Below are 25,178 nucleotides of genomic sequence, written 5' to 3' on the forward strand. Positions count from 1 at the left end.
TGCCACAGAATTCAGGCGAATCCTACTACTAACAGCTGCGGCGTAGTCTGAAGTAACCTAATGAGCGAGAGAATGAATGCAGAGAGAGTGAGGGAGTGACAAGCTGAAACAGAAATATATAAATTCGGCTATCCAGACAGTTACAGAGGATAGCATGGCTTGTATATTACAGGGTAGCAAGCAGGTGAGAAAGGGAAGAGGTTAAGGAGGAGATATGATGGTGATGTGGAGGGACAGGAGTAAGCACTTGGAGAGAGAGAAACAAACCTGTTGCGCCAGCTGTGGCTGCTGCACGTTTCCCATGATGTCGCAATTTAGCTGGGCATAGAGGAGATTGGCCGTAGTGACGACACCGTGGTAAATTTGGGCTCACTTCCAGGTCACTATGATGTTTATGTGGCGAGATGCAGCATATGGTGCTGCCAGCTCTATTGGGCACGCAAACCTCAACATTCACATAAATTACTTTCCAAACTGTATTCACTGTTTAGACCTAGTAGTTATGAGCGAATTAACAAGAATCGATCCCACAGGCTGTCTCAGCCGCTCAATTTTGTGTCTGTACCCCTTCAAGCAAGAAATGTACTGTTTGGTTCACGAAGACATACTGATAAGTTAACCAGTACGGTATCATCTACACTGCAAGAAAAAACACATGCGGCTCCATGTCTTGTCTTTTCTCATTGACCACAAGTCAATGATCTTTGTTGATTCACTCATAACTACTAGATCTGATGGGTAAATACAGTGTACGTGACCATTGCCAGCCAATAACAGATTCGCCATTAATGGCGTTTTGTTTTATCCAGCCAACGAAAACTAAATGCCATTGATCGCGAATGCTTCCTCAGCACCCCTTTAACAAGCAACAATAGACAAGGCAATAATAGTTCTACGAAGTTGAGCAGAGCATCCACCTGCAAACAATCGCAAAATTGTACCCTAAAGCAGTTTACGAGCTATCGAGAGCATTAAGTCGGACAGTGTCGTGAATGAGCACCAGAAGGAAGAAAGAGAGAGACATTGCTTACATACTTAAATTTTTATTAAACTTCAGGAAACAGGCTTATAACTTCTATTCCGCACCAGCAAGAAGAATCACTCAGGGGCGACTGTTAGGACCAGAAAACGCTTTCTTGGCAAGTGTGGTGGCTTTTCTTTACATGATGTCCTGCTGCAGTAGAGGCATTGAATACAGACCAAAGGAAAAGAAAACAATCTGCACAGTGTAGTCGATAGTGACCATGATGATCACATAACATGCAAAAACATGCCGCATATAGGATGCGCACTGAAATAAGGCTTCAAGGAAAAAAAAAAGCTCCTTTTAGCAGCAGGTCACAGTCCCGAAGTTGTAGACTTCTGCAACATCCTTAAACAAAACCTATTTTCTATTTTTCACTAAAGTGCCAGTTGTCCACACAATACATTTTCCTCTCCCCCTATGCAGACCTTCCAGTCAAGCAAAAAAATTAAAAACCTGCCTCAGTCAAGCATAATGTAGAATAATGTAGAACCTACTGCTTACAACTAAGTGCTTTGCTCCCATATTTACAAAAAAAAAAAGGCTCTGAACCAATATTTCCATGACATCAGCATAACGTAAGCCAATTGGAACAGATTCAAGAAAACGAGGTATTCTTTTCAGCAACGAACCTGAATTTACATTATAGTCGGCAGAGATTTATCAGTTCACAATGATCTCCTCTTGTTGGAAGGGTGAAATGGCATTGAGCGATCCTGTTGTAGCTTTCAGCCAACTTACAGAGCATGATACAAAACATGTTTTAAACTGGGTGCTAAACTGAAATGCTGAAGCTTTAATGCGTCAACCTGTTTTCCTCGTCCTCAACCACAAATGAACAGATCGGCAGGATTGTTTATGAAAGTGTCAAAGAAACTTATTGTCATGATGACAGCTTTATTGTCACGATTTTCGTCTTAACAGCTATTCACTAGCCAGTATGAAAGCAACAAATTCTTTTAAAGAAACTTATTGTCATGATGGCAGCCTTATTGTCATGATTTTCGTCTTAACAGCTATCCACTAGCCAGTATGAAAGCAACTAATTCTTTTAGACACCCAAGCTGCCCTTACTAGTTTCAGTCTTCATGAGCTGGACTCCTGCTTCAGTATAAGCTTCTTTTTCAGTGCTAGATTCTCGCTAAACCTCAAAATAAACAAGAATGCCCTAACTTTTCGAAAACAATAACAACAACAACAAAAGGCTGACTTGACACACCATTCTCGAACTGGTAGGCTCTTTTCAATTTCTTGGAAAGTGGCAAAACCTCGCAAATGGGAGCATTCGGCAGTCGACTCATTCACGAGCGTGAAGCTAGGAGAAAAAGGAAACAAAACACAACATGAAGAAAGAGAACGGCCATCCTAAACTGCACTAAACAGGTGGTGAAGAAGCGGTCAGTTTCTGCACTAGGCGTCTTTCGGAGCAGTCTTCACCATTCGCCGTTTTCCCCCCCTTTCTTTCTCTTCTCACCCCCGTAGTCACTGTCGCCACACCACTTGCACATCATAGCAGCCAGAGCTTGAGCCTCAGGGCATCAACCCCATTCAGGTAGTATCGGAAGAGCCTCTTGTCACGAACGAAGCCCAGGTTCTCGTACAATCGAAGTGCCGGTTTGTTGGTTATCTCGGTCTCCAGCACCACCTGGCAGGCAAGGTGAGGGGAAAACAATTTCAGCCATGACACAGCAATGGTTGCTAGAAAAATGCATTTGCATTACCTTTAAGAGGAAACTCCGGCAATGTTTCTATGTTCACTGTTCTCAAGTTATTAATGATATGTTCAATTTGATACCATGATATGTGCCAAACAATAAGACTGCAAATCATTTAGTTTTCCTGAAAGTGTATTTTAGAATGGTGGCACATTCCAAAATTACACTTTTGAATGTGGGTCACCTTGTATTTGTGACGTTTGTATGCTACACTTTTCTCACCACACTTCGCATAGCAGTAGGTCAAAACAAACAGCAATCCTTGAGTTCTCGAATAGTCACTGAAATAATTGCTAAGTTTAGAAAGGCTGGCACAGCTCGATCCAGTGTCAGGTCCGATTACCCAATTCCATTTTCTAGTGACAGAATCACGTGGCCTATGTTTGGATTATGGTGAGGTATAACTATATAGATATTGTATTATGTAGCTGCCCATTTTAGTTTCGACACATCCTTTCAGGGTTATTTAAAGTTACTAAAACGTCTCTGAGCGAATTGAATCACTCAAGTTGCTACAAGACTTTAAATACTGTTTGAAAACAGCAATATTCTAACATGGTAAAAATATGCTGTAATTCCCCTTTAAGTAATTACCTCTCATACCGTACAATTACCTTAAAGGGCCACTCACCAGGTTTGACAATTTTGAGCTGACAAGTGCAATACGTAGACGAGGCGTTCATGATCACGTCTGCCAAAATTTGCAACGCTACGCGCCGTGGAAATGGGTCAAATTTCAAGATGAAAGCTGCTCCCCCTCCCCTCTGTCGGCGCACGCGTAGAGAATGAGGGCATGACGTGGGCGTAGGAATTGGCCCTACGTACACGGCAATGCAGTGACGTTGGTCCTCTACGTAGACGACTCTGCTCTGACGTTGTCAACAGTATACCACGTGACATGGCAAAAATTATTTAACACAACATGCGTAGTATATGTATTTGTTACCTTAAGAGATGAATAAAACTTGAAATAAATAATGAGGTGCAATAAAAAATTGTGCGCGTTTTTCTTACATTTTTTCCCGTGAAATGCTACGAGATGTGGGGCCAATGTGCCAACGCTTCGCATGCGTTCAGGTCCCCGTGGTCAGCGCATTGAGCAGACGACCACCGTGGAACGCTCCTACGCGTTCGCGCACTCATTGTGCTCATCTACTCTACCGCGTCTAAGCCAGCGTTTCCAAACAATCCCGCAGAAAAAGGCAGAACCACAAAATAATGCTGGTCAACAAAGCAACGCTGCTCGCGTGCACGGGGGCTGGGCTTGTTCGGGCACGTCATGCGCACGTCCCCTCTTGGTCAGATGCCGGAGAGGGTCAGAAAGAGATTTACCTTGCGAAGGCTACGCGGAGAAGCGGCAAGGGTTTCGAGCTCGCCTCCTCTCCCACTCGTTTCGCACCGCTTCAAAAAATCTGTTTTCTCCGCTGGTAATAAGCTGATTCGAAAAAAAAAAAAAAAAAAAGTTCCTAATCGGACACCCAACAACTTCCGCTGTTTAACTAAAATTCGGTATGAGGCCTGGTGAGTGGCCCTTTAAAACCCGAAGTTAGGCAATGCAGGTGCTATCAAAAGAGTAACTACGGAATACATCAAACAATGGGCTTCAGAGAGAGAGAGAGAGAGAGAGAGAAAGAGAGAGAGAGAAAGAGAGAGAGAGAGAGAGAGAGAGAGAGAGAGAGAGAGAGAGAGAGAGAGAGAGAGAGAGAGAGAGAGAGAAAGCCTTATTTATATATAAAACAGTCAGTCAAAAACGTCAGAAAAACTATGCACGCTGCTTGCGGAATGATATCTGTGAACTGAAGGCTATGTACTTCCCATACTTTTGTGTCCACCATCTTTAGTTTGTGATGCATCAGCGTAATATTGTGTCACACATTCATATCAGAGCTCACGTTACTTACAGAGGCCAGATTTATTTAGAGCAATTGACTATACCAGTTGTCATACCTACATTTTTACGATGTTGCCTCTCATCCCACAGTGCTGTACAGATAATCTTTTTTTTTATATTGCCCCTTGTTATGCTCATGCATAAAAAAGGGACTCCGCAAACAAAGTATTTGCTTGTAAAGCGGCACTACAATATGTGACATCAGTGATCAAAATGTCAGACTGGATTGAACGAACAGATGAAATAATCAATGAAACAACAACTTGTCTAATAAATAAACTTACGCTGTGTGGGCAGGCCCACACTACGTGGTGTCCCTTCATCCGTAAAGACATTTGTGCTAGCTAGTTTCGCCGAACCACAACTACTTTTTGTCCGCTAATCTAAGCACCGAGAATTTTAAGAAATAAAGGTTTCCTGTTATTGCCTAAAATCTTCCAATTATATACCTGTCACACGGTAAATCTAATGTCATTTACAACAAATGACATTCTAAAATGACAACTATGCCTCAGCCCCCCTGAGCCTTGAGCTTGGGAGAAATAAAAATCTATGAAAACTTGCATGTGATATTTGTTTAGCTCCGAAAATAACCTTTTTTTTTATCATTGGAAGGTACTCTTAGAATATAAATCATTGGAAGGTGCTCCTAGAATATAAACGCAGCCACTTTACACAACTTGCGACAGCTGGAAGCTACAAACGAGGTCAAGCCAAGAGCTAGTCAATAAACAACATGGCCGACGACAGACTCCCTGGCCAGAAAAATGAGACTGCAGCAGCAATTTCGTGTAGTCACCGCCTCAATCACCACGACACAGGTAACCTGACGATCAACATGCGCAATACAGGCTGCGACAACAGACCACGAATGAAACATGGCCAGTATCAGGCCGCTGTAGATGAGAGTAGCTTTAGTAGCTTTCCCTTAGAAATTTTCGGGTGTGCTATTATATAATCAAACCACTAATAACCTAGCCTAGTAAAGAATAAAATATCTATGAATTAGAAGAGTTACATATACATAAGTTAACAGCTACATCTCTTAAAAGGTCCCTCATGTCGAGACTACGCACTTGGTCCAAGATCGAATGATACTGTGTTTCGTGAACTAATTCGACGAGAAATGCCGTTTTCATTGAATAACATTAGTTCCCCATGTGATAACAAACAAACAACATTCGCTGTAAATGACATTAGATTTGTCTTGTTACAAAGGTATCAATTGAGCAGCGATGTTAGAATGACGCAAAAAAATTTACCAGGACATTCAGGCTTCCTACCAGTGACACAAAAGTGTGTTTGTATGGGAAAGCCAACCATCTGAAACATTCTGCATGTACTTGATGTCACAAGTATGGGTAAGTACTATTGGATAGAGCATTTATGCGAATGTTTGCTGCGAGGGACAATGACAGCTATGGGTGGAGCTAACATTTTTTAAAGGTTGTAGCTCCTTACTGAATAACGAATGCAAATACTGCTTTTATCTCACACGTGTAAAACTCTACGGTGTTATTTCGATGAGCGAAAATCATGCAGCAATGTCTAAACGTAGACTTCAAAGCAGTAATCTAAAAAAATGCAAACTTACTTCATCAGCATCATCATTTATCATGGCCCGTATCGCCTTTAGCACCAGTGTAGAACCTAGCAGAAAAAAGAGTATGAAAAGTTTGACACATTAAGTTTAATAACAAGCCTGAGATTTTAGTAAATTTGGCAGGCTGCTAAAGGTGCCAAGCATAAAACTAAAGGACATACAGTGCATGAACAAACACATATGTATGGCCTGTACACACATCGACATATGCAGATGTCCGTGCCAAGACATGTAGATCAAAGAATAATAACAGTACCACTGTAGTCTGGAACCTTTTGTTCACACAGGCATGAGTTAGAATGCAAGCGGTGCATGGCTTCTAGATAGAATCTACCGGACGAGAAATGACTGCAATCACACAACATCGCATGTGGCAAGGCAGATGAGTTCAACACTGCACACTGTCGTGTATAGCCCGCACTAAATATATGGAAAATTCAGAGCGCATGTTGACTTCATGGTAATGCAAAGAAGACAGCTCCACGGAAATGCGCAGGGATCGTCCTTTTCTTTCTTCAAACTATTTTTCCTGTATGTGAGAAGATATGGTGCACATGTTCAAGTTACTGTAACAGAATGCAGGCATACTTTATATTATAACACTGAGAGTGATAGAAATATGTTTTAAAAACAGGAAGAACCACACAGCCTCCTTGCAATGTTTGTTGTCACTCGGCTTTCTGAGGACTAGCGTCGCAAGAGGGCAGCTTGCGCTGCTGTTGCCACAAGCTGGAACGATTGCCTTCGTTCACAACAAGCAGAAGACGTAACCAATGAAGTGCACTAACTGCACTTCATTCTGTATGATCGGCAATGAAGGATCTCTTAACCACCTTCGGTTATTTTTCAGCATTTCAAGCTCAGAATGCTGTCACAAACGATGTCGAATACGGCAGCGATACGAGCCGCGAAATCCAAGAAAAAAAATCTCTTCTCCTCGATGAACCTTTCGAAAATCCTCAGCATTGACTGTGCTGTCAACATTTAAGTCTCGACATGCCATTCACCTTACCACTATACATAGCCTTCATAGATTATGAGAAGGCATTTGATTCAGTAGAGATACCAGCAGTCATGTAGACACTGCAGAATCAGGGCGTCGACGAAGCATATATAAACATCCTGAAAGGATAACACTCAAGAAGGGTGTAAGTCAAGGGGATACGATCTCCCAGATGCTATTCAACCGCATTCTCACAGGAGGTTTTCAGAGGCCTAGAATGGGAAGAGTTAGGAACAAGGGTTAATGTACAGTACCTCAGTAACCTGCACTTCGCAGACGACATTGCATTGCAGAGTAACTTGGGGGACAAATTGCAATCCATGATTACTGAATTAGACAAGGAGAACAGAAAGGTAGGTTTTAATCAGCAGAAAACGAAAGTAATGTACAACAACATCGGAAGAGAACAGCGCTTTGAAATAGGTAGCAGTGCACTTGAAGTTGTAAATGAGTATGTCTACTTAGGACATCTAGTAACACCTAGAAACAGAAAACTGAAGTTGCTAGAAGAATAAGAATGCAGTGGAACGCATTTGGCAAGCATTCTGAAATCGTGACTGGTGGATCACTGCTGTCTCTCCAGAGGAAGGTATATAACAGCTGCATCTTGCCGGTACTTACTAACGGAACAGAAACTTGGAGGCTTACTAAGGGGGCTCAGCTTGATTTGAGGACGACGCAGCGAGCGACGAAAAAAAAAAAAAATTTATAGGGGTAACCTTAAGTGACAAGAAGAGAGCAGAGTGGGTCAGGGAACAAACAGGGTTTAAGGGGTGGTGCCACCAAATTTGTGGCTTGCGTGTTCTTTGCTGCAAGCATTTCCTTCGGCTCCAGGAAGCATGATACACGCCCCAAGATTCGTGTATTTTCGCTAAAAAATTTAATAGTGCTCTACTTATGTGGACCATTTTCGGTTTTGGTTTCGCGGCGCTGAGTTGGCAAGTGACGTCGATGCATAGGTGGCTTGGTCACGTGACCACACAAGGCTGTGACGTACATCGTGCAGAGTTTCGTCTGTGTGCCACACAAGCACCAGCAAAAGAAACGCGCTGACAGTCGTCGTGACCACCTGCAGTAGCATCCAGGCACTGGCAAGGCAAAAGGCAGCCAGAAGGAAACAAAGCGTTTATATTTACAACGTATGTACAGTACGCAGAAGGAGGAGGGGCAGCCCTGCTGTTGGACGCGCGCGGCGTCACTGACGGATGCCTTTGTTGTCCGTAAAGGACGCGTAGAGTGTCTCTTCGAAAACACCCAGTGTCCTCGAGCGACGCGAACAGTCTATCTGCAAGGGACGCCAGCACGCTCGTAACAGTAGCCTCATTTCGGAGATGGTGGAGGTCACTCACGTCACTACAAAACTGGTGTGACGTCACGACAACTGCCGCTGCTTCGCCTATTCTGAAACGTCAGTGTTCCTGTGCAAGCGATGGGACTAGATCGCGAGAGTGAGCATTCAGGTACACTTTTAGAAGTGAATTAAAATATATTTTACGCGTCTGTCGTGTCCGACCCTTCGTGTGGAGAGTCCTTGCATACAGAGGAAACCCACAAAAGGCTTGGGGTAGCCTCAAAATTTGGTAGCACCACCCCTTTAAGGATATCATAGTTAAAATCAAGAAGAAATAGACATGGGCTGGGCACTAAGCGTGTAAAGGCAGGATAACTGCTGGTCATCAAGGATAACTGACTAGATTCTCAGAGAAGGCGAGGGGAAGACAAAGTTAGGAGGGCTGATGAGATTAGGAAGCTTGCAGGAATAAAGTGGCAGCAGCAAACACAGGACCGAGTTGACTGGCAGGACATGGGAGAGGCCTTTGTCCTGCAGAGGGCGTAGTCAGGCTGATGACGATGATGATTCCATCCAGAAAAAGAACCCGTTCCTTTCTAGGTACCCACACTCGCTACTCTTTCCCCTCGCAGAGCGTGGAGGGGCCCTCGCTCAGGAGAAGAAACGAGCCAACGAATGGAGCACAGCAAAGGAAAGGGGCGAAATGAACAGGGGATCATCAAACTTTTGGATCATCAAAAGTATATAGCTCAGCAATTAGGGCATCATTAAAATATTCTCGTGGCTGCATGTTTGTTCAAGACTCTCGCATAACTTTAGCACCATAACTAAATTTTCCCCTCTGGCACTTAGGGGGCACATTAAAGAACCTTTGTCCCATCTACAAAAGGCACAACCTTAATGCAAAGAAAAGCAGAATTATATGAAACTTTTCTCGTTTAGAAAGTATGGACACAAAGCACAAAAGCCAAAAGGCATGAAACAATGCCCCTTTGAAAACCCCACACTTTCCCACCTTCACTCCATGGGCTTTGACGTCAAGCCCTAATATTCATCAGCAAGGGTGGACGAGCTTCTAATCTACGCTGCAAGTGTCTTAAACCTCACATTTTGAAAACTTACAGCACAAAATAAACAAAGTTCAAGAAATTAAGCGAAATATATTACATCCAACTGACATAAGTGGCACAGCAAGAGGGCAAAAAAATATGAAGATGTTTTATGTTTTGCTTCACCCAAGTAATTTTATGAGGTGATGAGCTGGAACAAAAGTTATAAGAGACGACAGCCACGCAGCAACACAGGCAGGAACTGTCGAAATTGACAAGCAAGCATGCCTACGCTAACATACAGGGAAATGCAACACTTTCCCAAGTAATCCTCAAACGGCTTCATTAAAGGAGCTCATTGCCTCACGAACTTACTGCAGCAAAAACGTTGGTAATCCGCAAGCGTGAATGTAGTTACAAAGTTTTCTCTCGTTCCATAGAAGAGAGCGCACCGATACCTAGGCCCGGCTGACAAGGGGACAAGAAGATGCAACCGTTCGTCAGCATGTGTATTTCGTTTTTTTTTTTCTTCAAGTGCGTGGCTTACTTTTAATGTTATCGTGAGTGCGCTTGTCGGAATATCGTCGTACCTTGCAGCAGCCATGCCAACTATGCCACCCACAATACTCAAATCAGCCAATGGCCACGGACTTCCGGTTTATGGTGCGGTCATCTGGGTCTGTGGCATAATTTGTCGAGAGAAGACTGAACGGTTTGCAGCCGACTTTGAGAATTAGTTTTAAATTACAGGTCGCGTGCTGCGCCACAATGCTCGGCTCGCACGTCTCCTGCCCGCGCTGAAAAAGTGTTGCGAGGCCACTACGAGAAGTCACGAACCTCACGCACCATGCACTGGAACAAAACGTGTGTTATTGTTATTTAAGCGAAAGGAAGAACAAGTGGGAGTAGCCAACATTCTATCTAACATTAAGAAGAAGAAGCGGACCTAAGAAGGTCATGAAATATGAAGGACAGATAGCTCATAATCTGTTAGGGCAACAGAACAGATACCATGAGACTGTTAATGTAGCCAATGATGGCAGAGGCTTAGGTGGAGTGACGAAATGATGTTCGCTGGCATAAAATAGAATAAGTTCACTTGAGATGGGGTCAATCGGAGATCACTGTGAGAAGTGTTCGTGCTGCAGTGGACGGAATATACGCTGAAAATGATGAAACGGTACGGTAGCAAGCCAGTACTCACCTATCTTCCTCTTGCGGTACTTGGAGTCTACAGCCAGCATTGCAATGTAGCCCCGCTTGACCAACTTCTTGTGAACGTCCAGCTTGCAAACAATGGCGCCGACACATGTCTCCCCATCCATTGCCTGCGGAGCAGTGGGGACACCGTGTTATTTCTGCACAAAGAGCCCGCAAAATGTCTAGTACATAGAACATATAGTCTGTTAACAAACAAGAATAAATACAGGTTCTGCTCCTTGTACTGTGGGGCGCCCGTGATTCATCCTAGCTGGTTTTCAGTCTAACGTTGAGTACTTCTTCACTGTAATGTAAATACTACGTACATTAGGAATGAAAAATTTGTCATACCCTGTTAAAATGTTATGTTTGGTTGAGAATTAAGTTGGAATTTATGCTGCGAATTTGCCACACAGTGTGGAGCTTACGAGAGAGAACTAGTGACACGAATATGTGACTGTTTGGAAAAGTCACATGAAATGAGAGAGGTATTTGACATTGCGTAAATAAGCAATCACAACTAGAGGGAGACATTTATGGAAATTCATTCTGGATGGAACAGTGACAGTTGCAGCAAAGCTTACGTTTATTATAAGGTTGCAACTGAATATGGTGGAACTGAATTGCTGGGACAAGTGCATCAGTGCAACAGAGTGCCTCAAAAGGGATTTAAGTAAGGTCAGCTGCTTCAGTGTGGTCTTACAAGGTGTCAAATTATCGCCCTTAGCATGAGGAGCAGCACTAGGTTAATCGAGAAAAGTTCTGAAAATGAAAAAAGGAAGCAAAAACCACGGTAATATTCTGACCAGTGCACTATGATGCCATAAATTGTGACAGCGTTGGCTTAAACCTAGTTAAATTATATTTTTGTAAAAGAAAAAAACTATACCACATTCAACTGCAAAGAATCAATTGGGCAAGTTTCGGGAACATTCACTGTGCAATGAAAGCCCCAAGTTATAATAATAATAATAATAATAATATTAATAATAATAATAATAATAAAGACCACTAGAAGGTTGGCATGTTGGTGATAAGTTTTTAGCATGAAATTCAAAAAATGAATGTCTGAATATTTTCTCTTCCAGTAATAAACCTTATGTAAGAAGTCATAATGTAATGTTTTGAAAGAGTGTTTTATTTAGTTTTACAAGATCCAACATTTCTCAGGTCTACAATTTGGCTGTGTAATATAGATTTTCGGTTAATTTTCTTTAAGCTTACGAACCTGCTTTCGTAAGCAGCAATCTTTTTGTGCAAAATGTTCGCAATGCCAATTGATAAACTTGTGAGAATAAAAACTTGAGCACCCCTAACGGGGCACATTATTTTTAGCAACTTTCCAAGGAGTGAGACGACGTTAAAATTGGAAGCAAGGGTATTTGTTTGAACACCAGAAAGGCAACCTCTTCTAAACAGCCCATTTTCTTGCAGATGGAAACACTTTTTAACACAGACGTCAGCCAGCGCAACGAAAACAAAGTCCACGAAGGAACTCCGCTTATTTCGAGAGAGCCTGGCAACCCTTTGAAGAAACAAAGAGCACAGGGCAGGGAAACTGCATCCCAAACGAGCAGGTGTGCGAACACTACGTCAACGCCCCACAATTACCAGGCGCCGGGCACGCGACGAGATGGTGACGTCACACAATGCCTAAATGGTGGTGGCATCTGCTAGGGATGCCTGGCTTTGCTTCCAGAAATAGCTTCGCGATGACCCAACTTTCTGCGCGTCTATTTTCAAAGTCGGGCATCTGTTTGGGGTGGGGGGTGGTCCACCTTTCGACCTGGGGCCCCGCATCGCACCGCCGCTTTCCAATGCCAAAGCCACCGTGGAAGGGTGCCAGCGACCGACCATGATCTCTGCTCCATGCAACAGACTCGGAGATTTATGTTTAGGCTCGACATTTGCCAAGGAGAACAACGAGGTTACCGAACAGCACCAGTTGCTGAGGAATGCTTATTCTATTACTTCATCTAGCCCAGCTTATCTCTTCTCAAGGGCAATATTAAAGAAGATAAAGAAAAATAAAAGTATTTGGAACAGACATTATACTCAACGCAAGTGCTCCGTCTCGAGCAGTATGAACTAGAACACCCAAACTGCTTTCAAGTGCTCCCATGTAGGATTTTTCAAGAGTAAAGGTACTCGTATATCGCCCAAACATTATGTCTCACGACTACCTACCATTTATCTGCAATATTAGTAATCCCCACACTGTCTCTAGACAGCGAAACAGAAAAATATTTAATGAATGTAGGTAGTCTAGCCACTTCCCTGTCTTCTTGTCCATTTCCTGTGTTAGTTCTCATTTTGGCTGGATATATTTTCTCGATGAAACTATAAGTTGAAAAGCTCGCATCGCACACAAATTTAACATTATTTCTCGTAATATTAGCAACTGTGCACTTAAGTAGTTAACCTTTTCTTTATTGCTTCGAAATTCCCAAGGTGCACTTTTGTATGCCAACCAAGCAGCCGTAACGTGGTTCTCGGAGGCCGTTAACTGTTGGTCATAAGAAGGCCAAACTGTGTATACCTACAAACTACTGTACAAGCTTTTACACTGTAACAGAAGACAGCAAGGCAAGTAATGCATTCAATCAAAGACCGAGGACAGCAGTTAAATTCAAACCTTCTTGAAATGGCAATAGCTGCGACTTCCAACAGACACAGTTGCCAAAGGTGGTAAAAATTTTCCTGGAACAGCACCGACACAAAGTTTACTGCAGTTTTTCATTTAGCCCCTTACATTTGCTGCACTCCCAGCAGCGCCAGAATGCCAAACAGCTTGTCACCATTCCTTTTGGTTTTCGATTTGCAGTTACGACATTGATAGTAAGAGAGTGATACCTTGCGTGAATTCACTGCCGGACGCAGCAAGTTTTGAGAGAGGCACATTAATATGCAAGAAAGACAACCACACAATTTTAGCATTGTTTGAAGCGAAGCTAATTCGCATATGCTTAAAGCATTTGCAGTGTATTGGGCCATAATAAAAAGCAGGAGAGCACAACATTAAAAGCTATAGTAACTCTCAGCTAATCTCGGGAAGGTAGTTGTTTTATCCATTGAAATAGTCACCAAAGTCACAAACATGTTCATCATTTATAATGACCACATGTGTTGACAGTGGAGTGAAAATATGAGCTGACATAAGCTTATTGCATTTGGGAATAGAAAAGTTAGAGCTGTACTTCTTCATACTAGACATTTTCATGGTCTCAAAGCATTTCATTCTGGCAAGGAAAACAAAGGCGTAATTGCAAGTATACAAACTACATTAGCCATGCACAGTTTTTGCGAAAATGTCTTTATACACAAAGAAACCATCATACAGTAATAAATGTTCCTTAATCTCCAAACATAAATATGCAGGGCTTCCAAAATAGCACCCCGCGACGCAAACCTAGGGGGTATTATTCCCAGTATACTGTTGTAGTCATTGCTAACTTCTTGTTAATTAGGCTAATTAATTAGTTCTAATTATGTGCATAACTTGACAAGTACTCACATAAATCATCAAAATGTCAGTGAGGCATATGTAGGCCCGTTTAAATAATATCTCACTGGGCTCTTTTCAACACCACACTAATTAATAGTGACATGCAACTGCGAAGTGCATCAGAAAGCAGCACGTTCAAACAGGCTCACAGTGAGGCAACAAGTCAAGAAAAATGTATGGATCACCCTATCTGCACTGCCCCAGTTGATCAAATGTGCCGCTCGGGTCCCGAGTCAGCCATAATCTGATGAGTGCCACAGCTGCGTTAGCGGTCAGAAACACCGTCCGTGAGATACAGATGATAAGGCACACAATTGAGTGCAGAAAGCTGTTTCTGGCAACTGGCAAAACGAAAAGCGATTGCTTGCAGTTTGAAGGTGCTGCATTCTTTTATGGGTGGGAGCATAGTCCCGTGTTATCGTTTATATTTCATGGGCTTTCTTTATTAAGTGGACAAAATGAGCGTGTAATTAGTATATTGTTGAAAATAGCGCAGTTATATGTCACTTGAGTATGCCTACATACACCTCACAGACATTTTGATAACTAGCCGAGTATTCGTTGAGCTAGAAACATAATTATGACTAATTAGTGAAACTTATTAACAAGAAATAGTAGTGGATATTACTGTATACTGGAAGCAGTATGTGTTATGTTTGCTTCGCATAAAGCCGTTCCTCTCTTTTTTAAAAATGTGCTGCGTGATAGTTGGGACACTCCGCATTTTTTTTTTTATTGGGCCGACAACTGATTGATATGTGGAATTTAACATTCCAAAACCACCATATGATTATGAAAGACGCCGAAGTGGAGGGCTCCGGAAATTTCGACCACCTGGGGGTCTTTTACGTGCACCCAAATCTGAGTACACGGGCCTACAACATTTCCGCCTCCATCGGAAATGCAGCCGCCGCAGCCGTGATTTGATCTCGCAACCTGCGGGTCAGCAGCCAAGTACCTTAGCCACTAGACCACTGCGGCGGGGCATTGGGCCTGCAAGTAGCCTTCGGCTATGGGTCTAATACGTTCCGAATCTAAATGAAGCTCCGCCCACACAGTGAAGAAGTTTGGGAGGAAAAGCATGACTTGCGAGTAGGGCAACCTATAATCAACTATAGCTTCCTTGACACAAGATACTTTACTTAGAATTATGGCACTAATGAACTAGTCTAGTTGTAGCCTAACTGCTTACATAATTTAAAACATTCCAGGGACTGTTTCACATAGTCACAGAACCTTCTGCAATCTATGTAGCTGAGTATTCGTTGAGCTACAAACATAATTATGACTAATTAGTCAAACTTATTAACAAGAAATAGTAGTGGACACTACTGTATACTGGAAGCAGTATGTGTTACATTTGCTTCGCATAAAGCCGTTCTTCTAGCACTAGAAGATGAAACAGTCAATGTACAATGCACAATAACCCTTATTGCATTGTATTGTGTCGTCATAATGCGACTGCTCTTGTCATGGACCAAACCCATGAGGCTATTTTGCTGAATGGCACAGCCATCAGACCACAACAGTGGCCCGTTAATTCCAATCGCAAGACTCTCTCCACGATGAGCCCTGCTAGCTATTCTAATAAGTGCACATACCGGCAAGCCACTTTATATCTCACAAATTAATTTTCAAACTTTTTGCACTGAAGATGTTACAGGAAATATACACAACACATCTAGCTGCCTACTTTAACACTCTCAAGTAGTGTGATCACGTTCCTACAAGCCAACTGAGGGGCACGCTTACCGAGGAAAGGACGGGAAGGGCATTTACACTGCATTGTGCGAAGTTAACTACGATAACTTATTTTTTAGGTTCCAGCAAGAGATTTTTTACTTGAATGAGTTGTCATCTTTGAAAAAAGGAAATAAAGTAATACACGTTAAAGTTCAGGTACCTATCTGTTCAGGTATGTATCTGTTGAAGTTCAGGTACCTCCCACCCCCAACTAGACAATTTCAGAATTTCAAAAACAGTCACTCACAAAATCAGTGACTTAGTTTCCACATGTTACCGGTTAAAAGCCTGGGAGGTATTCGATGCAGCTTGTTTTACCTTCTTGAAGTCATATTTCCGCAGCTGATGTCGGGAGCATTCGCTGCCACCACGAATCGCACAGCTAGCCGACTTTTTCAGGAGCTAGGAGTGCTCGTAGCTAACGCGTCCTAAAACAGGGCGGTCCGATGAAGCTGAAATTACAGTGCTGCCAAAGAATGAAATAGGGTGCGAAATGAGGGAAATTTTTCAAAGATTTCTGTGCTTCTTGCAGGACACGGGTCCATAGCCCTTAATGCGGGACTTGCAGGACTGGCGAGATGAGAATGACGCGATGAGAATATAACCATGCCTAATGCCGAGAGAGATGAGTACTATAATGGATGTGCCATTAACAGAGCAGTAGATTAAGCGTTAATCTTTCATAGTAAGCAATTAACTGTTAAAGTAAGTTATTAATGGTAAATACTCTTTGGCGACAAGATGAGCCTTAAAGAAGTACTTATAAAAGAATTTTGAAGATGGAGATAACCTTTGAGATATATTTGTGTGGACACACTGTTTACAAAAACGCCTGCAGCAAACATGGCGGAGGTACTCAACATTGATTTTAAGGAGTATGCCATGCAACTGAGCGCAGCATGGAGCACATCATCACAATACCATACATATAATAATCAGTCACCAACTAGTTCAGCTCTCAACCATATGGAGCACCTCACAACGTCGATTTGGTTTTAACCCTTTACTGCAGAGTGTCGCGAACCCGCGGCATACCAAAAAAAACTTCAAGCAAGCAAGTCACGAAATGCATGCCGCCTTTATTGCCCGCTGTCAAGTACTCATAACGATCGTTGCTTTTCAGCTTAAAAAATGTAGTGTCATCTCGTATAAGGTATTTTATGCTAGAACCAACTGTCTTGTAGCTGATGACGAAGAGTGCGAAGTGCATGCAACAGCCCTCACTTTTTTGTTTTTTTCCTCGCCTGGGTGACCCAAGTTCTATCTTCAATATTTTGTTTACTTGGTGTGTGCGATGCACCCAAGAGGTGACACATGGCATGTCACGTAGTTCTGAATTATGTTTTTGTTGAAAGGTCCTCGCATCTGCGGTATACGGAGGATTTCCGACATACTTGTAGGTATGCATTAGATTTGCATTTTAAAGAATTTAAGTGCAGAAAATGAAAGCTGGAAAATGAAAACAATTTTTTTTTCAGCAGTTTCACAATTCAGGCTTAAAGGGTTAATGTGAATGACCAAACACCACCTAAGCCATGAGCTTGTGTTCAGTGACGCATTCCTTGGGTGCTGCGCTCCCTGTCGCAGTTATGCGACGCTCGCCTGCACACGCGGCTATGCGCAGTGCATGTCACTTTTTTTGAAATCTCACGTGCTCAGCTATGATTAGAGAAAAAATAGAAAAAAAAGGTACCACCTCTTTCAATACATTATGAAATCAAAAGTGCACCTGGGTGCTACGAAAACTCTGAGTAATCATCCATCACGTGCTTTATAGCAAACTAGGTTTCCGGCTGTTAATGTACCACTAGCTTTTTACAACAACAACAACAACAACAAAAAAAAAACAAAGTAAATTCTCGCATCAGTATTCCTTTAAAAAATAGTTTCAGTGATTAGAATCATAAGGGGCTTGCTTTGACCGTTCCTCATTGTGGTGGGTGAGGCGCTATTAAGCCAACGGGAAAGTGGCCAAATTTATTTAGACAGGGACAAAATGCAAACACTCATACGTACACTTCAATTTTCACGGTGCACACTAAAGGCCCCCCATGTTTCAAAATTAAAACGAAATCACTCACTACAGTGTACCTAACAAACATGTCTCTGTTTCGAGCAGTTAAATCTCCGAAATTTCATCTTTGTTTTCGACCAGCAAAGAAGTACATAAATAATATGAGTTATCTCTGCAGAAATTTTTGCATAGCCATTCCTTTCATATGCAAATAGCACAAATTTCTACCAGAACTGTGGCCACGAGGGAAGTCAATAACATGGACGGGAAGAACTCGTCCACCTATTTGCAGCATGACGCTTTGAATCGCTCGAGGAGGAACCTCTACAGATGACGATAAATCTGAGCTGGTTCGTGATGACAAACTTCCGTAAAATGGAAAAAAAGCTTCCTATCGGATTCCCTGCAGGGCTTTGTGCTACAGACGGATGAATGACAGTTTTTCCCCCTCAAAGAACTTTGCCTCATCTTGCAATGCTAACTCTCTGGCTCACTTAGAAGGCAACGCACTTCATTTTTAATAATTAGGAACCATGTAAGCCTTAGTAGATGCCTATGATGTCATGGCAACTGATATAACAGCTGATGTAATAACTCCAAAACTGTTGTTGCCACCTGGATTTTCATTTTGGGCATCGTTTCACTTACCAAGTGTCTTCCCCACAGCAAGCGTGGCGTTTCTGGCATCGCGAAAGAGTAATTAACAAATATTAAATGAAATAGTTTCTTTTTAGAGTCCCTTCAAAAGCAACACAGCCCAGAGCCAGTTTCATCTCAAGCAGGCACATAAATGTGCACTGTTGAACACAAGCATAGGCAAACATGCCACGTTTAGTTGTATAGACCGTTTCAAAGGGTGAAGGGGAACACCTCTCTGGAGTGCAGTTTTGGGGGTTTCACGCATATTTTACACTACCCTGAGGGGATTATGGCAGCACCGATTGAGCTACCCTTGGAAATGTGTATACAGCTGCAATACTGAGGCCAAAGAATGGGAAATGTGGGAGGCTTTAGGTCGAACGACGTCTGACCTTAACCCTTCGAGGCGAGAAACCTTGCACTTCGGGAAAGACGGCACCGACAGGGTCTAGATACCCAAACAGGCCCGAGCACGACACGCTACCCATTGCGTGATAAAGGAAGCAACGCTCTGCATAAAACGGCCAGCTGCTTTGTATGGCTTGTTCAGAGACGCCGAGTAAGACACGAGCATGGCTCATAGCAACAACAAGAAGACCCCCTTTATTCCCAACTGCCCCCCTGCTATATACCCCACATGAGGTGGCGCGCGCATGCCGACAGCGCCATCCATTAGAGGATTAACATAGCACTCAGCGTCCACTACATCTTCCCTCCCGGGATAGTTACATGTTCAACCTGCGCGGCGGTTTCACGGCACGGCCAGAACGCGTACGCTTAGGTTCATCACACTGAGGCGCACTTGCTTGCACAGGTAGCGTCTGCACTTCAGGCGAGGGAGGCATCTTCACAGGCGGCACAGGTGATGCGCACGAAGCACTTGAAGCACTTGGAGACAATGATTCCGACGCTGAGGTCGAGGCTGAGTCTCTTGGCGGATTTGATGACAAGGTTCCATGCGTCGGTGATGAAGCCATTGATGCTTGCTGTTGGACATTTTGGTCATCTACAAACGGCACCAGATGGCAACGGTTCCTCTGGACAACACCGCTTTGAGTCTCGACCACATATGACCTTGGTCGCTGAGCTGGGCTGAGGACACGACCGCTGCAACCTAAATCCTTTATCCACACATCCTCCCCCATACTGAGAGAAATCAGAGGAGTAGTACTGTGACGGCTATTGTAGTCCTTCGCCTGTTTCAACTTCGCCGCAGTATCCTGTGCTTGAAATTCCTCGTGATTGGGTAAGGCCGGAAGAAGTCGTTCAGGCAGAACCGGAAGACGAGTTTGTAGTCTCCTTCCCATGAGTAACTGAGCTGGAGAGACGCCCGAAACTCCAGGTGTGTCTCGGTATGCGAGTAGAGCGAGGTACGGATCCGGGCTTTTCTTCAGCAAATCTTTCACGGTACGCACCATGCGCTCTACCTCTCCGTTACTCTGAGGGTATCGAGGGCTGCTGGTCTCGTGGCAGAATCGATACGCCGTTGCAAAGTCGGCGAACTCCTTGGACGAGAATTGAGGTCCATTGTCCGTCCGCACAACGTCTGGTATCCCAAAACGGGCAAAACAACTCTTGACCGCAGCAACAACCGCTTTTGCTGATGAAGTTCCCAGTGTGACTATTTCTGGAAATCGGGAGTAGTAGTCGACAATGAGGACGTAGTCGCGTCCTTCCAGGTGGAACAAGTCGATTCCCAGGCGTTGCCATGGTCGTTCCGGTGTTGGCGTTGGTGACAGTGGCTCAGAACGCAAGGTTCGCGTCTCAGCACACTTAGCACATTGAGCCACAAGGTCCTCAATATGCTGGCTGCAATGGGGCCACCAAACGCACTCGCGGGCGCGCACTTGACAGCGGCGGACACCTTGATGTCCTTCGTGCAGTAGTGCGAGAATGTCCTTGCGTTGGGCTGACGGGATGACAATGCGGCGATCCAGTAAGAGTAACCCATCGTACACACTCAGTCTTTCTCGCTCCTTCCAGTATGGTGCTAAATGGGTCGGAACTCTCTTCTTGGACGGCCAGCCTTTCTCACAATAAGTCATAATAGAAGAACACTCGCTATCTTGAGCTTGAAGACGACGGATCTCGTCTAGCTGATTTTCCAGTTGTAAAGGTAGCTCCTTGAGAACTTCCCCTATATAGACTTCCAAGCTGCTGACTGCTTTAGAAGTTGGCAAGTCGCAGGGTGCTCTTGATAGTGTGTCCGCTGTGGCTAGCAGTTTTCCAGGAACATACTTGACGGCGAACTGATAGCGCATCAGTTTTATTCGCATACGTTGAATTCGAGGTGGCAAGATGTCCAGATCTTTACTTGACAGGAGAGCTACAAACGGAAGGTGATCGGATTCGACCTCAAAGCTTAGTCCACGTAGGTATTGATCGAACCTGGTGACAGCCCATGTGACAGCCAGAGACTCCTTTTCCGTTTGACTGTAGCGTCCTTCTGTAGTAGTGAGAGATCTGGAAGCATAGGCAACTGCTCGTCGAATTCCTGACGGTTGATCTTGGAGTAAAACGGCACCAAGGCCATGAGAGCTTGCGTCAGCCGATACTATAGTTGGGTAATGGGGATTGTACATAGCCATACATGTGTCGGAGCTGAGCAAAGACTTTATCTTCTTGAACGCTTCCTCTTGGTTGTAACTCCAGCTCCACGCGTTATTCTTGTTGAGGAGTGCACGAATAGGTGCGGAGATCTCAGACAGTTTTGGAATGAATCGAGCCACATGGTTTACCATTCCAAGTAATCGGCGAACACCACTAACATCGATTGGTGGTGGGAGATCCATGATAGCCTTGACTTTGTCCGGGTCTGGACTAATTCCTTGCTGGCTGACGACAACTCCTAAGAACTTGACAGAAGAGACCCTGAACTGACACTTCTTTTCATTAAGAGTGACACCCGCTTGAGTCAACCGTGCCAAGACGTCAGCTAGACGCTGGTCGTGCTCTTGATGGTTCCTACCAAAGACGAGTATGTCGTCTATCATGTTGACGACTCCGGTGATGCCTTCGAGCAGTCTCGACATGAAGCGTTGGAAATACTCGGGTGCTGTCGCAATGCCAAAGGGAAGACGCTTGTAGCAATATCGGCCAAAAGGTGTGATGAATGTCGTCAGTTCTTCACTCTCACGAGTTAGTTTTATTTGGTGGAAGCTGGATCTTGCATCGAGCTTGGAAAAAATTTGTGCCCCACCAAGCTGACCTAAGATGTCTTCAACTGTCGGCAGAATGTAGCGTTCCCGCTGGATAACCTTGTTAAGCTTCGTCAAGTCGACACAGAGCCTGTACCCGCCCGACGACTTCGGCACGACGACGAGGCCTGAACACCATGCGGTAGGCGTGTCAACCTTGCGAATGACTCCTTGGGTTTCCATTTCATCCAATTCCTTCTTCACATGCTCTAGCAGAGGCAGAGGTATTCGTCGAGGAACACTTAATGAAAAGGGACGAGCATCTTGAGCGACGCGGATGTGGTATTCCTCCTGCACTTCGCCAAGCCCACGAAAAATTTTTGATTGAGATGACGGAACACCATCCACAGAGTCCAAAAACTGAACGATGCCCAAGTCTTCAATTGCTGGTAATCCCAGGAGGTGTGTCGTCTGGTTCTTGATAACATACAGTCTTTGCACAGACACTTTGTTACGCCACTGCAAGGTAGCAGTGAAAGATCCCAGAACGTGCAGCCTTTGATTTCCAGGACCGGATACCTCGGCGTCCACTTTATCCAAAACAGTAGGTAATGCCGGAAAAGAAGGTGAAACCACCGTTATTTCGGCCCCTGAGTCTATCTTGAAGTGTGCGAGGTGACCATTCACGTGAATGTCGGCATATCGTGCCCGACGCGTACTGAGCGCGTGAAGTTCCACTGAGCCTAACAGCTCTTTCCGATGCTTGGCCCGGCAAACAGCAATAAAATGACCTTGCTTCTTGCAGAAATTGCATGTGGCTTTGCGAGCTGGGCATTCTTTTCGAGAGTGGTGACCACGGCCGCAGTAATCGCAAGTAGACTGAGTTGGCTGCACAGATTTGCTGCGACGCGATGAAGCGTTCTTCGCGCGTTGCGCCGCGTCCACGTTTAAGCTGTCAAAGGCCCCGTTCTCGCTGGGAGTTTCACGGGATAGACGCTCTTTTTCGGCTTCTTCATGAACACGCGCTTGGCACAACGCTTCCTCAGCTGTAAGTTTCGTACATCGGCACAACTGATCCGATAGCTTCTCATTCCGCAATCCAACGACAAACTTGTCTCGCACAAGGCGGTCTTCGATCTCGGCGTTGTTGTACCCACAACGCTTGACAAGATTCCTGAGCGCGGTGAAAAATTCATCAACCGGCTCCCCAAGTTGTTGCACTCGGCGGTGAAATCGGCGGCTCTCGTAAATCTCATTGATAGGGTGGACAAAATGCGAAGTGAGCTTAGCCTTGACTTCCGCAAACGGGCGGTTTTCCGGAGCAGACAGTCCTAGCGACGACAAGACGCTACGTGCTTGGGAACCCATGCAATATAAAAGAGTTCGCACCTGCACCTCGTCGGTGGCTGTGTTGATACCGGCCGCGAAGGCGTAATCTTCGTACCTCGTTATCCATGTTGTCCATTCCCCAGGGCTGGTGAAGTTGAAAGGCGACGGAGGCTGAAGTCCCGGTGTACCGACGTGAATGAAGTTGAGCTGAGAAGGTCCGGCGTCTGTCTCCTCCATAACTCCGCGTTAGACGCCCACTTCTGACACCATGTTCAGAGACGCCGAGTAAGACACGAGCATGGCTCATAGCAACAACAAGAAGACCCCCTTTATTCCCAACTGCCCCCCTGCTATATACCCCACATGAGGTGGCGCGCGCATGCCGACAGCGCCATCCATTAGAGGATTAACATAGCACTCAGCGTCCACTACATGGCTGACATTAACCCGAGAGCGAAACACCGTAACAGTGTGATCGGCAGAAAGCTGTTGGCCTTCCGGCCGATAGTAGTGCAAGCCTGAACGCTGCCGGCCTTGATTTTTTTTTTCTCTCCCTCTCGCACGTCACGTGGTCCTTGTTTCGAAACTACCGCCAGCTATCGGGCCCTTGGACGTAAACGAAGGTTGGTGCAGCAGGGCGCACCACAAGCGACGGTAGAGCGTCGATCGCTCCGCCGAAAAACTTTGGAAGTATTCCAGCGAGCGTGCACACATACGCAACCATGGCTTCGTTCGTGCGGCGACAGAAAAAAAAAAAAAAAAGAAAAAACGCGTCGCAGCGTTCCGTGTCGTCTGCGCTTTTGACCCTGAGCTGCTGCCTCTGGCCGTACCGCACGATTTTTTACCGTGCGCAAGCCAGACTACGATAGAGACGCTTTGGGCTACACACGGTCGAATGAGAGACGCGACGCAACAGCATCGCCAGAATAAATGTGTGCGCCGAGCACGACAGCACATGTGTGAACTACCAAGGTGGGCACGGAGCCCGAGAAAAGCGTGGCGGCGCTTGCTTACCAGAAAGCACAATCGTGGCCAATTGTGTATGAAGTACCGGTACGTGTATATGGAGTAAGGTTCTGAGAGGTCCTTCTGAAACAGGCGCATAATGTCCGGCATCTGCCTCTCGGATTCGTACGCGACGTAGGAGATTCCGTCGACGACGACGGCGGCACACGGCGGGCTCGGAGGCGCGCGCACACCTTCACGGCTGCCGCCGGCCAACCGAACATCACTGGACGGGCTAGGAGGTCGTTGACGGGTCGGTTGCGGCAACGGACTACCGCCGTCGTCGTTGGTGTGCCAGTGCACGACACCGTTGAGCTTGTCCGACGGCCCGACGACGGAGCACCCGTTGGGAGCCGCATCACGGCGACTCAGGCTAAGCGTCTTCTTGATATGCGCCGCGAGGAGTTCGTCCGACACCTTCCAGAAGTCGTGGTCCGCATCTTCGCCGGCGGCTGGGCCGTCAGCTGGCCCGGAACCGCCGCTGTTGCATCCTGCCGTGTGATCGCCGTAACTTTCTAAGCCTACTGGGTCCGCACGGTCGGGATCTTCCATCGCTCATGGACACGAGCTCGGCAGCTCCGGCTCATACTTCGTTCTCCACCCGACGGCCACACACTCCATCCAACGACAGACGCGCACCACTGCTACATCGCACGGCCTGCCGTTAGCGATCGGCGAGCTACACAAACTCGAATAAACGCCTTCACTTACTATCAATCGAACAGCGCGAGCGACGCGGGTTCGCTCATCTCAGCACGGAGGCAGACCCGTGACGCATGCTCATTACGGCGATGTGTTAATGTAACGCTCCGCGCCACTAGACTTGTGACGAAATCGCGTAAGAATGAAAAGCGCGCGAAGTGAACGAAACGAGCAATGCCAGACGCTTCTCGCCTCTTCAATCTGGCTCCGGCTGCAACAATCCTCGAATTTCAACCAGTCGAGAGAGTCGCGAAAAACAACCGCAATCACCCACGTTCACTCTTGTCGCGGATGTTTTCTTTTGTGTTGTTGGCGTTAACGGGTTGTG

The 25,178-nt window shown here is 45.1% G+C and overlaps 1 protein-coding gene across 1 annotated transcript; it reads right to left on the reverse strand.

Annotated features, from left to right (window-relative positions):
* Positions 1-1,027: 1,027 nt before the first annotated feature.
* Positions 1,028-25,092, reverse strand: LOC119167123 (uncharacterized). The gene is made up of 4 exons (XM_037418547.2): positions 24,158-25,092; positions 10,781-10,904; positions 6,225-6,280; positions 1,028-2,669 (listed from the first exon to the last, which is right to left on the reverse strand). Exons 1-4 carry the CDS (start codon positions 24,698-24,700, stop codon positions 2,532-2,534), a joined length of 861 nt encoding a protein of 286 aa, XP_037274444.2. The 5' UTR covers positions 24,701-25,092; the 3' UTR covers positions 1,028-2,531.
* Positions 25,093-25,178: the final 86 nt, after the last annotated feature.

This window comes from Rhipicephalus microplus, chromosome 6 (assembly GCF_043290135.1).
Source record: "Rhipicephalus microplus isolate Deutch F79 chromosome 6, USDA_Rmic, whole genome shotgun sequence".
NCBI classification, from domain to species: Eukaryota; Metazoa; Arthropoda; class Arachnida; order Ixodida; family Ixodidae; genus Rhipicephalus; species Rhipicephalus microplus.